The sequence below is a fragment of the Micropterus dolomieu genome, linkage group LG22 (genome assembly GCF_021292245.1).
Source record: "Micropterus dolomieu isolate WLL.071019.BEF.003 ecotype Adirondacks linkage group LG22, ASM2129224v1, whole genome shotgun sequence".
Taxonomy (NCBI): Eukaryota; Metazoa; Chordata; class Actinopteri; order Centrarchiformes; family Centrarchidae; genus Micropterus; species Micropterus dolomieu.
Window position 1 is genome coordinate 16,720,214 of NC_060171.1, and position 13,734 is coordinate 16,733,947.

The window sequence follows — 13,734 nt, forward strand, 5'->3', positions numbered from 1 at the left end:
AGTATATTTTATACCGCCATTCTCATTATGAATCTCCAGGGATCCCCTGTGCCCGTTTTTAGATTTTAAGGAACTGATGAGTGGTTTGGGATATGCTAATTATACAGACTCCCACACACAATGTATCAGTCAGTTTTCTGTGTGTGTTTCTTTATGTCCAGCTTTGTGAGAGCCAATTTGAGTTATAAAACTGGAGTGACACAATTTTTGAAAAGTTGGGTCATTCTGACCAGTCCTGATTACGGTAATGGGCAATTATGGTTTTAAGATTAAGAATAGGCTAAATGTTGAGGTTAGGAATGCTGATGGTTAGGCTTAGCGAATGGCCAATGACTAGTCCATCAGGGTGTGTGTGTGTGTGTCTGTGTGTGTGTGTTCGTTCTAGCAGAAATCACAGTCAAATCATTCCAGTAGGGATCATTGCATATATTTACACATTTAGAAAAGATAGAATATTGAGTATATTCATTCATTATGCTTTGTAAATACATTTCAGACAAAGCACACAGATTGAAATGTGATTTAACACAAGTAACAACAGTGCCAACTTCATAGCTGTGTCAAAAAGGCTGCTGTGCAAGGTGTGATTCCAGAAATCTCATGAGACAATCAGCTATCAGTTCTTCACCTGCCTTGTGGCGTTTAGTTGAGGTCAGTGCAGCAGTTTTCCTCTATTAGTCTTTCGTAGTGATATCCAAAATAGTACAAGTCCAACAAAGGAAGTGACACTGAGAATTATTTCATAATCCAATCCAACACATAGCCAAAATACAAACATGTACATCAGAAGAAAGATCATACTCTTGGTTTTACTCTCCAATACTCTTGTGGATTGTTCTGTTGGCTCTGCTGCTTGGCTTTCAACATCCTGTGTGTAAACATAAGTAATGGTTATTAGCTTTAAAGAATATATTGTGGCTGAAGTACAATAATACCAATACTGTATAACAAATAAAACATAACAAGCACATCCTAAAGCTATCTTAAGACACCTTGAGAACATTGGTAGGCTAATTTTAAATCCGTAATGTACTTACTTGCGTATGTAGTAGATAACAACTGCCAGGATCACTAAGATGAGGAGGGCAACAATGACCACGGCTGCAATTAATCCTGCTTCCCCTGCATTGGTGGAACTGCTGAAGAGCTGGTGCTGCTCACATCTGCTGCCTTTGTAATTGTCATTGCACCTGAAGTAAGATATGACGTACAACAAAGTGGGCCTTCACTTGTCAGCACAGAGGAAATTTGTCAACAATATTCGCATGTTGTGACATCAGCACATATTTCTACATAAAAGATTAAAGTTCATGAACACACATTCTAATGTCAAAGACAATTAAAAAAGTTGAGTTCTGTATTTAACTTACACACAGGAGAGTGTGTTCATGGAAGGTATTTTATAGCATGTCCCTCCATTCATGCAGAAGGTGGCTTCCCACCCATCACAAGGGTCTCCGTGGTCTATACAGATACAATAGTAACATTTCAGGAAAGATAGCTCTAACAAGACTGAATAGTAACTTTTTAGAATTATTTGATGTTTCTTCTGAATATTTATTATAACTACCTGCCATCATTTGGAATGTTTTTTTTTCTTGCTGCTTCCTAAGAACACAAAAATTTTTGTCACACAAAAGGAAGTAATTTCTCACCACCAATGAAAGCATAACCAGAAGTTTCACATGCCAATAATAACCTACATATATCAGAAGCTTTTGAAAGCTGATACCCAACAAGAAGTAATACTGAGTTGTAAAAGGAATATATTATCATCCTGACTGAAATAAATAAAAAATCTGTCCTTACCAGCTCGTGAAATCCCAGCTTTTGGTAGTTAGAGCAGGTTCCCAATATGAGTCATAGTGACGCTTCAGAGTAACACAGAACTGCTTTTTGTTGGTACCTCTGAAGAAACTGTGGGCGTGTTCCTCCCTTGGCCTCAAAAATGTTGTGATTGCAGTTTGTCCACATTGTAAATGGCAAGCTAAATGTCAGGATACCAACTGATTATAGGTAATTTGTTTGTGTGTCATAAATGGTGTCATTTAACAGTAAATGAGCAATGCATACAGAGCTCTCAGGTCTACAAAAGTATCCCAGAAGTCATTTTGACAGTGTTGTCCTTTGTGATGAAGATGAGTAGATTACATTTTGTTTTTGTTCTTAGAGGTTTAGTTGCATCATCCAGATCATGCAGAGGATGGGTGAGGAAATCACCTGTTGTGCATGTGAGCTCAGCCTGTCTGGGTTTAACAACTGAATGACTGGTATGCAAAGAAGGCATGATGGCATGAATGGAATCGTGGGAACTTTTTTGTAGTCTAAGAATACATCACAAATAATTACTTAAGTATGCCCTAAACCGTTAGTTAACTCATCAACTGGCCATTTTTTAATACTTTACTGCTTTCTTATTAAGAAAGTATGTTGTTCTGAGCTGTCAATTAATCATACAGAATACAGGCTTCAATCAAGCAACATTGTGGAGATGCTGAATTGATTTTACAGGACATTGTGATCATTTGATAGCATGTTATGAGTAGACTACTAAGAACAACATATGGGTTGCCAAGTTGTGAAAAATCCTTTGGCTGTTGTTTATCCCCCTCCAGCATAAAACTTGATACTTCAGATAGCTCTGCAGATAGGGAGTCCCTCTTTGGACCACATAGTTGACACATAGTTTTAGTATCAAAATATACTTAAAGTTGTCATGACTGGAGCAAGGAGGGTAGCAGGAATACAGGGGTAGAACCCAAATGCAGACGATTGAGGCAGACCTTTTGCAGTTTAATGATTGAATCACACAAAATGGAGGCTTACGAGATGGTGAGGCGGAACAAGAGGCTGCTGCAGCTCAGTGGCAGGTAACGGCTGCTGCGTGGGCACTGAAGACTGCTTCAGCTCTATGTGAACAAGAGGTTGCTGCATCTCAGCAGGACTGGGAACCAGACAGGACCGGTGGTAGTTCTGTTGCACTGGGCAGTTGAGAGAGCTATCAGTGTGTGGAGCCACGGGGACAACGCCTTCTCTTGTGGACTCCACGGTACCCCCTGAAAATGTCCAGGTGATTCCCAAAAGGTGATCGCTGGACATCAGGGCTGCTCCACAACTGTTCCATCAAAGGCTCATGGGGTTCAGGGAATGCAGGACTACAGGTAGCGGGCTAGCCAGCTCAGGATAGGCACGCTCACGAAACTGAGCTTAATCAGCTGGAGTGCAATGTGAGGGCGGGAGTGCAGAAGGCTTCTAGCAGACCAGAGTGAAGGCTGGAGGCTAGCAGGCTTGGGTACAGAGAGAAGGCTGGTTGCTGGCAGGTGGAGGGAAGGCAAGAGGCTGGCAGACCAGGAGGCAGGCTTCCTGGGGGCCATCATGCTGGAGGTTAGCTGACTTGGGAAGCAGGCTGGGGTGCAGGTTTATAGGTTAGCAGGCCAGAAAGCAGGCTGGTGCAAGAAGGGCAGCAGGAATACATGGGTAGGACCCAAATGCAGATGACTGAGGCAGTTCTGGTGCAGGTCAATGATTTAATCACACAAAATGGAGGTGGAGAAGCATGGATGGATCAAAACCAGAGAAAAGTCCAACACAAGCAAACAAGTCCAGAAAGGAGTAGGAAAGAATCCAAAGTCCAATAAACAGGTAAATGTCAAATCCAGGTAATGCAGGCAGAAAATGAACCAACTCATAAGCACACAGCAGCATAACAGCACGTTCTGGCAAGGAGTGAGTAAAAGGGCTGGTTAAGTAAGGCTAATAAGGGAGAGTGGAAACAAGTGAGAAAGAAAGGCCTGGTAACTGTAGGCCTGATAAGAAGCGGGAACAGGTATGTGAATGGGTGGGGCAGTCAGGTGAAGAGGAAAGGAGGGAAAGTCAGAGGAGATCTGGTGGATGGAATGAGGATGGCAGGTCTGGGGAGTTGAAGAAAACAACATGGCCTGAGAGACCAGGGACTGGAGACAGGGACGGACAGAGAGCGTAATTCAGACGGCTGGGAATGAGAGTGTTTGGCAGCAGGAAGGGACTAAGAGACACACTTGAGACAAACGCACCAAAAGTATAAGTACTCATTAGGGCTGTCCCTGACTAAGGATTTACAGAGTTGAATCAGAATCGTCAAGTCCTGCCTGTAGTCGAATCATGTGTGTTTTTTTGTGCACAGTGATTGCGGGTGGTAGCTCTGCTTTAAAGAGGTGGTATTATGCTTTTTGGCTTTTTCCCTCTCCTTTATTGAGTTATGTATCTTTTTTGTGCATGTAACAGATTTGCAAAGTGAAAAAGCACAAAGTCCAGCCCAAAGGGAGTTCCCATCTCCCACAGAAAGCACTGCTCTGGACCGCTTGAAAACAGCTCTTTGTAGTCCAGTCCTTCACTTCCTTTGCTTGTGACGTCACAATGAAAACGCATCATAAAGCTAGCCAAGCGGCTAGCGGGGGTCAGGCACGCCCTCAAACCAAGCTAGTCTGAGCGGAGGCCCTTTGGCTCCACTCGCCTTTGTTTGGTTTTCCTTTGTAGAAATGTTGTACCTGTACCTGCTTCCAGGTACTTTTTTTCGTATCACCTCACCTCCATCGAGGTTCCAAGGGAGCTGAGGGATACTAAAATGTAACGTGAAAACGCGACAGACTGCTGATTGGTCAGAGAGAATCGTCACTATTCACTGCATCATCATTTCACACACCAGACAGAGGCCAGCAAGAGAAAGATTTATATTTTACAGTTTTCGTATGGAATTTCATCAGTAAATCCACTTCTGAGAAGTTTTGAGGTGAGAAATCAGCTGTGTAGATTTCGAATATTGACAGTTTTACGAGAAGTGATGGCGGAACAAAAATGTGCTTGAATATTTTCGGAGTTGAGGAGCTCTGCAAGTGGCTGCGGGGGAAGCCTGCGGCAACCTATGAGAGGCTGATTAGGGTGAAAACATTAAAAAACAGACACACATACACTGAAAACTGTCACATATGCTCTGACAATGTGCGCACATACACTGAAAACTATCACACACGCACTGACTATGTGCGCATATACACTGAAATACAGGGGTATCTGAGTGTGTGCGTGTAAAATTATTTTAGTGCGGCCAGAAGCTGTTGTAGTGTAACAGGAAGACTTAGATTCCTGTCCTAACTTTCAAAATTAAAGCATAGCTAACATGATGAAACATGGATTTAAGTGCGAGTGGTATTCCTTGTTCAGAGAGATTGTTTATCTAAGCAATTATATGAACAGTTAATCATCATCATATTTGTATATTTAGTTCAGCATCCCTAAATCTACAGGGAGGGATATTTATTGTATGTCACATTTAATTTTTGCTCCTCACCTTCAGATATTCTTCATCTCTGTCTTCTTATTCACATGAAACCTACAACACTTCACTTTATGATCTACAATATGCAATGATTTGCTGAGCTTATTATACACATTCTACATGTATTTTGACCATGGATATTTAGCTAGCTGCATCAGTGACTTCCTGTTACAATGAAACAGGCAATGAAATGACTTCACAGGCACACACTTAGATACACACACAGACAAGTAGCCTGTATCCTACTCTGTGTGAAGTTTGTGTGGTGTGAATATTTTCAGTATGTATGTGTACTTTGTCAATGTGGATGTACACATATATCAGTGTGTGTGCATGCACAGTCGGTGGTGTGTGCCCTTTTTAATGTGTGTGCGCACATTTTCAGTGTGTCTGTGCCTGGTTTCAGTGCGTGTGCTTGGTGTGTTGTTGGTGCATGTATGATCATTTTCAGTGTGTATGTGCACATTGTCAATGTGAATGTGCCAGTATGTCCTTGTTTTCAGTGTATGTGCGCACATTGTCAGTGCATGTGTGACAGTTTTCAGTGCGTGTGCGTCTGTTTTTCAATGTTTTCACCCTAAATGGCCTCTCATAGCAACCCATGGGAGGAGCGTGTGAGTCCGGCCAACCGCCCGCTCACAGAGCCCTCTGCTCCCGCCGTCACACAGACCGCTGCAGCAACAACGGCAGAGGAAAACACAGCTGGAAGGTTTTCATACCCCTTATCTGTCTTTAGATTCTGAGTAATGTTGAAACGTTTTAACTTAAAAAGAGAAAGCTGTGTGGATCGCTGGTGTGTGTGTCGCATTGAACATTGCGTAGCGGCAAATCAATTGGGTACTATCTGCAATGGAACACGGAGCAGGGCCGCGTAGAGTCGAGTCTTTCGATTTGCGCTATGGTAGAATTTTTCGGCAAGATCTTCAGAACACCGGCAACAGTTCAACGTTTAGTCCTGATGGTAAGATGTGGAACAATGATGTTGTGTGGTTGTGGACTTGCAAGCAACTTATACCATCTGTTAAGGTGCCAGTCTGAAGCGGCTTTGATTTGGATTACACTTGTTTTTTACAACCCGCCCTTCTCTGCTTCTGATTGGCTAGTAGTCCTTACCTGGGAACTGCGCATGTGCAACTCCCAACAAAGATTTTGTACAAGTAAAATGCATTAAGCTGATGATATACAGAGCAACTTTTACAGCAATCGTGCAGGGCAACTTGTCAATGGTAATGGGTAAAGATTACTATCGTAATCCCCTTCCCCCACCACTCCACTACCTGCCCCGCACCGCCGCTATCCATGTAAAACATAGTCGGACTTGCCTCTGGTAAGATTGGCAAGTTGCCCCCTGTATCATAAGCCTCACTCTGTAGCTCAAGAGCGGAGCGTACAACACATGGGGTGAAAAGAGGAGCTGCAGCAATGTGCAGTATAAGAAAAATATGGTGTTTTTTGAAAATTAAACCATGTAAACCTGTTCTCGTACAACCCCTAATTAAGATTTTGAACCTGAAAATGAGCATAATACCACCTCTTTAATCTTGAGAAGCTGCAGAGCTGCAGTCTCTATTCATTCAACTTGCACTGTAAATTTCCAGCTAAACTGAGGCTTTTTGAAGCCCCTTTTCTCTCTCTCTCTCTCTCTCTCTCTCTCTCTCTCTCGCCTGTCATTCACCGGTCTTGTGCAGAGTTTTACGTGCATTACTGCTGCGATAAACGATAACGATAAAATACAATCAATATAATCAGCGGTGATTAATTATCCGACAGACCCGCGACACACACACACACACACACACACACACACACACACACTACGCCTACACATGCGCACTGAGGACCCTAAGTTACAATTTTGGATTTATTCACGCACTTAAAAAACATTTATTGGAAGTTTTATTCTTTTGACAAGTTATTTACAGCCTTAAACGTTGAAATTTATATTGTAATCGGCTGTACATTAACTTATTGGGAGAAAACTGGTAGTTGTATGTAAAATCAGACGTTGAGCACCCCCATATCGCCAAGATGGCATGATCCTTGTTTCGCTGCGAAGCTTCTACGGTGAGATTGAAAGTCGAATCAGGCTCCGCCCATCGAAACATCGAATCTTCGACTATTGGGGGTCAGCCCTAGCACTCACTATGCCGAATGGCCCATTTCAGAATTATATATATTATATCACTGGACTATAATTAGTGATGCATTAAAGTGTACATCCCTAATGTCCCTTATGGGTAGCTTAACCTATAACCTACAGGGCCTATATCATAAGTCATTAGTTCATATATTGTGTTAAACATTTTAATTTTCACAGTAACGTAAGCTGTCAGATAATTGTAGCGTAGGAGTTAAAACTACAATATTTACCTCTGCATTGTAGTGGAGAAGAAGTATAAAGTAGCAAAAAGTCAAGGAAAGTACAAGTACCCAAAATTGTTCATGCCACCACTGCCTGGGAATATTATCGTGATGCTGCAGACATTGTTAGCCTACACTGAATACAGACTCAGTCGTCATAAAATCACCATTGAGCGCCACAGAAACACTTGAGGTCACTGTAAGAGTATTAGTGTTTTTTTTCTTCGTGCGCGTGGGTTGTTATCGCGAGGAACTCTGAAGCTCAAGAAGTGAAGTGAAGCGAGAGTGTTTTTCTACGTCGACGCTTCCAGCTTGGCATACATAAAGGGACGTCTGCAGGCTCTTAAGCTCTGGCTTAATATGAATATAGACTAGATATATGGTTTATTTAATATATTATTATGCTTGTTGTTTTTTTTTTTGTAAATGTAGCTCTGTATCCTCCGTGTTGACGGCGCTGCCCGTCACATCTGTAGCCACTGGAATCTGGTTTTCAGCACCTGGACAGCTCCCGGTCGTGAACCTCTTATTATTATTATCTGGCACATGGAGCCCCTGGTATGATTGTGGGGGAAGCCCCGAAATCACATTATGCTTCCCTCCGAGGATGTCGTTATCTTCCTGATTCACTGACAGCATCGTCGTCTCTGCTGAAGGATGGTGCTTTCAGTCCGGAGTAGGTGTTTTCGTCGTGCGCTTTCTTCTGAATGGCGAACCGGGTGCTTGGCCAACGCAAATCTAAGGAGAAGCGCAGCCTACACACAGCAAGATCCGAGCTTCCCTCACACTGATCATCATCATAGGCGAGGAGGGAGCTATTACCATCATCATTGCGAGGGCACAGGAGTCACGACCACACTTTACACAATGTAGAGCACGAAAACACAAGGTCAGTACATGTGTCTTTGTGCTTCTTTTCGAGTAGGGATTTGATGTATTTGTGTTGGGTTAAACGAGAATGAGACTGCGTGGCCTCTAAGCACAGTGGGGAAATGTTAACAGCATCGTTTATTTAGTTGCGACTTGGTGGGAAATTAATGCAAATGCACATTGATCAGGTTAAATGCAGAAAGTCTGGATTAGTCATTGCTTAGTGCAATGAAATAGTAAAGAATTCCTGCCTTCTGGACAACCTCCTCCTCTGATGAAGCACTTACTGTGAACTGTCCTCATAGTAATAAGTGGCAACTCAAGATCTCTCTGATAGTGTGATTTACTCAATTCTATAAATACTTTCTTCTGCAGTAAATCACCTCCTTGAACATATTGAGCTTTGAACCCACTTGCCTTTCTTTTCACCTCACACAGCGAAGCACCTTGTTAAGTATTTTGGCTGTGTTAACCTATCTTTCCACCAGATAGATATCTTTTTTTTTCTGAGTATTTTTTTAAAGACCACATGTTTTAGGTGCTGCAGTGAAACAGAGTCACTCGCAGCCCTTGAATGACCTGCACTGATTTATCCTGAGTAGCATTTAATCTGCTGTGCTTCACTACATTACTCTGCTGCGGCTGTGAGTGCTGACTCCTTACCTCTACATGTCAGAGGGTTTTTCGCTGTGCCTCTGTGTGTCACACACTACCCCGAATCCATGAAACATTGTGTAGATGATGAAGGTGTAAACAATGCAAATGTCCCATTGTTGCAGTTATAATTCATCCCTTGTTGGCAGCTGATTTCAGTGCCACATTTACTTTGCAACACTGAGAATTGCTCTTGTTCTTTGAAATAGTGGATGTTTCATGAGGTCATGTCACGCCTTTTCCCTGCAAAGCAGCTGGAGTGGGCTTTCACTGAACGGACTTGGACATCAATGGCTCTCTATCCTGTGGCACAAAGACCTAGCATCCTGCTGTACTTGCTATGCAAGAGGTGTGATGTTCCTCAGCCCCTGATTCACAGAGCGAAGCGTATATTGGAGGAGATTTAAAATCCATTACAGTTTAGTGCTGCCCAGGAAAATAGTTGTAGAGCATAGCTAAAGCTGAAGTTAGGACATAGTGCCTTCAGGGAAAGCATAAGCACTCATACTTCGTTGATGCATTTGTGTTATACTATTCAACTGTATATGTATATATAATGATAATTAAGATTAAATGTTCATGTTTGACCTTGGAAACAGCAGTTAACAAAACAATCTCCCCTCGAGGTCTATTAATTGCTGTTCTGGAGCTTCCAATCATATCTTGCGTTCTTCCACAGCTGATGAAATTTGCTTCATGATTTCCTTATTATGTAGCAATTATATTGTTCTTTTCTATTTTCTACAGGTGTGGTAGGAGGTCTCTGCAGTGGTGAAATCACTTTTCACACTTGGGGTTATTTAGTGTGGACGTCTATTTGCAGCAACAAGACCTCAACATGAGCAAGCCCCAGTAAGTAGAACACCGTCCAGAGTCTTGTTTGAAACCATGTCTGAGAGATCGTGAAATCTTAAATCTCTATTTATGAACACGCAGTCTCATGCAAAGGGCATCTCAGCGTGGTAGGATATGATTAGCAGAATGGGACCTGCATATTCTCATGCCCCTCCTGTGAATTACTTTGAACAGGGATCAGCGGGAAAGCAGAGCTCGGCCTCATACAGCATCTCTGAGGAGTGAGAGGGCGGCCGGCCATCTCCAGTATCCGCTGGCATCTCTTAGCATTCAAGAGGGATGCTCACTTGTCATCTTCTCTTATTAATAATTACTCTGTGTGTGGTCCTCCAGACAGGCCCTGCATTCTGATGACAGCCAGGGTAGGGGCTAAGAGAAGGCAAAAGAGAGGGAGCATGGGAATGGAGTGGAGTGGGAGGAGGTGGAGTGGAGTGGAGTGGAGTAGAGTGGAGTGGAGTGAAGGGTGAATGCAAAATGGGTTCAGTCAGCTGCATCTTCTGGTTAAAGGCACAGGATGCTGCTTCCAACCAACAGAGCGTTCTGTCTAGGCCTCAGACCAGTGGATTAGTACAGCTGATGGTTGATTACAGGTTTGTTTGAAGGAGAACTTTGGTGCAAAACATGTGTAACCAGATGATATAGAGAATGTGTTGATGATTAGTAGTAATGGCATGATTTAATGTTGCGGAATGCCACTGACTCTCTGTGAAGTGACAGATGGGAAACTCTCATTCAGAGAAAGGTCTTAGGAGTTATTTTCACCCCTGCTCTCTTAGACTTGATGCTGCTGTAAATACTCTCTCTCCCTCTCACTCTATTTCTCTCTCTGGATGGGACAATTATTGCTCAAATACAACTTATTCAAAAGCATTTATGGTACATATTTCGCATAATGTCTGTCTGTAGTTTACATAAAACAAAACTGATAAAATTGAAAAATAAAGACTACACAGCCTTGCATGGATTTTAACACAAAAAACAGAGACACTAAAGATGCAGTAGGCTACTCTTAGTGTTTGCCCAGAATGAAGCTGTTTGTATTTATTGTTTTTCTCACTCATTCCTTTCCAACAGCAAACACCACACACCCACAGGAGCCCAGTGGCACTGAAACAGGTCAGCTAACATTTACTGTAACTAACCTCACTGATCCAGTGCCACGCTGCTCTTAATTTATCCGCATAATGAAGACCTCTTTCCAATCGCTGGAATAAACTCTGCTCATTAGCAGGTCACTGCTAAGCCACCATTTTTTAAATCCTCTGTGTTGAAATTTAGAATTGCAATTGTCAGTTTTATACAAGTACACTTTGTTTATGGTAAATTTATTATTTTTTAATTATTTATTATTTGTAAGAAATTGATTATTAATCCCTTCTTGATTCAAGTCTTTAGGTGTTAATTTTGTTCAGAGTTGCTAGTCTAATAAGAGGCTCTGAATTTTATTTTTATTTTAGGCTTATTGTTATTATTGGCATAGAGCCCCATTGTTGTCTGAAGAATACACAAAACACATCACTGGACCAGACGTCCTCCATTATGATGAACTTGGGCATTATAATTTATTTAGAATTTATCCCATGTCCCGTTCTGTAGTAATAAATACTCAGTAGCGCATCAAATTTGTATTAATCCGCAGCTGAAAATAGTCCTCAGCAAATCAGAATCAGATTTATTTGCCAGGTATGTGTATACATACGAGGAATTTGACTCAGGATTGTACATTGTTCATGATGTGATTACTCATACAATAATACAATAATTAAAAAAAACAGATGCAAATGCACGTATTACTGCTTTGGTTGACTTTTTCTAAACATGTACGTATGTTTTTGTGACCCATTTTCAAGATTAACATCTTCAGTGTGTATGAATGGACTTGGGGCTGAGTGGCCCAGACAGGGTAGGGAAGTATTGAGAAGCAGACACATTGTTGGTGTTGGGTTTTTCACAGGATTTTTTGACAATAAGAAAAATATAGAATGATGACTGCCTTACTCTTACTCTAAAGTGTTACTGTGTCCATGTTCAACATAGTTATGCTTGGTTACTTACTGGCACTGAAGATGAAGCATCTGGTGTTAGGAGAGAGTAAGTGTAAATCTTAATGTATCAGGTGTCATCTTGACTACCAGCCTATTGAGGCAAGATGGGCATAAAAAGAGATTCAAAGCCGACGCATTTTCTGTACAGTAAAAAGAAAACTCCAAAGACCAACAAAACACATTCACTCTTCATTGATGCAGCGGAATTGTCTACTGCTGTAATTTCCCCTTGGACCTTGAAGGGCGTTGCCGAAAAGATCTGATCTTACAAATGTACAATTGTGTCAGGAGCTTGTGTCAGGCCTGCTGCTGCTGCTGCTGCTGCTGCTGCTGCCGCTGCCACTGCTGCTGCTGCTGGGAAATCTGGCCGGTGCCCACATAAGTGATTTGGCACATTGGTCCCGCTTTCTTGATGATATCAGGACAGTGAATTGCTGCGCACCGAGGAGTAGCCAAGTGTCCGTATACAAACTTATTGGGTAAGACAGAGTGTCTGGGCTACAGACAGTTGGCCAGAAATACCGTGGCAGTGAGCACTCAGAATGATAATGATACCTATGCCCTCTGCAAAACACCAGGTCATGCTGAGGCAGCACTTTGAAATCCACTGAAGTGACAGAAGCAGAGAATCTATTGCTCAGAATAGGTGATTTAATATATGATGTGACAGGCATCAATCTTACCCCTTATCACCTTGATGGAATAGCAACATTATACTCCATTTGTCCATTGCTGTTGTCCTGCATTGGATTCGTATTGCATTAGAATGATCATAAGCTGTTGTCAATGTTTAGTTTCACTTAACTTTATGTTAACAGTTATTTATCCATGGAAAGTTGACTCTTTTTTTAAGCCTAGCCTTGACGTATAGTTACGCTTTCGTGCTGAAGGTTGCTGTGCTATAGGACATGTCAGCTACAGTTTCACTGCCATTGTGGGAATTTTAAGTAAGGACCACTTTGCCACAACTGCCTCTTATAATAAAAGACTAGAAATTATCTACCAATACAATACAGAGAAAAGTTAAGCGCAGACCCAGGTCTGTTTAACCAAATAACAAAAAGTATAATGTAAAATATGAAATAATAAAACTTTCATGAGGCATTTAATGTGTCCTGACATAAAAAAAAGATTAAATGAACTCTGATTTTAGTCTTAGTCTCAAACTTCAATTCAATTCAATTCAATTTTATTTATATAGCGCCAAATCACAACAGCAGTTATCTCACAGCGCTTTTCATAAAAGAGCAGGTCTAGACCGTACTCTCTGATGTTATTTACAGAAGCCCAACAGTTCCCACCAAGAGCAAGCACTAGGCGACAGAGGCAAGGAAAAACTTCCTTTTAAGAGGCAGAAACCTCGAGCAGAACCATGGCTCAGGGTGGGCGGCCATCTGCCTCGACCGGTTGGGGTGAGAGAGAGAGAGAGAGAGAAAGAGAGTGAAAGAGAGAGAGAGAGAAAGAGAGAGAGAGAGAGAGAGGGATGTAAGGAGAGAGAGAGGGGAGGGAGGCAGCCTACACAATATACACACAGAGATACAGACAGCGAAGGTAATGTTGCTATAAACTAAATGAAAAATGGTACAGATATTTATAATAGTGTTAATGGTAACCATCGTAATGTTAATGATTATA

At 41.9% G+C, this 13,734-nt stretch overlaps 2 protein-coding genes across 2 annotated transcripts in view; one reads left to right on the forward strand and one right to left on the reverse strand.

Moving 5' to 3' along the window:
* Positions 1–795: 795 nt before the first annotated feature.
* LOC123961131 (pro-neuregulin-4, membrane-bound isoform-like) lies at positions 796–1,597 on the reverse strand. The gene is made up of 4 exons (XM_046036213.1): positions 1,571–1,597; positions 1,371–1,464; positions 1,038–1,190; positions 796–868 (listed from the first exon to the last, which is right to left on the reverse strand). Exons 1-4 carry the CDS (start codon positions 1,578–1,580, stop codon positions 796–798), a joined length of 330 nt encoding a protein of 109 aa, XP_045892169.1. The 5' UTR covers positions 1,581–1,597.
* Positions 1,598–2,814: 1,217 nt separating this feature from the next.
* The window catches only part of tmem266 (transmembrane protein 266), a 36,029-nt gene continuing 25,109 nt past the window's right edge, over positions 2,815–13,734 (forward strand). Inside the window, exon 1 of the mRNA XM_046037091.1 lies at positions 2,815–2,870. Coding sequence (XP_045893047.1) covers positions 2,815–2,870 — 56 coding nt within the window. The remainder of the gene's footprint in view (positions 2,871–13,734) is intronic.

Coding starts and splice junctions, on each gene's coding strand:
- LOC123961131 (XM_046036213.1), bottom strand. Junction 1,191..1,370: donor ATGAACACACTCTCCTGTGT/GTAAGTTAAATA, acceptor ATCTTACTTCAG/GTGCAATGACAATTACAAAG. Junction 869..1,037: donor GTTATCTACTACATACGCAA/GTAAGTACATTA, acceptor GTTTACACACAG/GATGTTGAAAGCCAAGCAGC.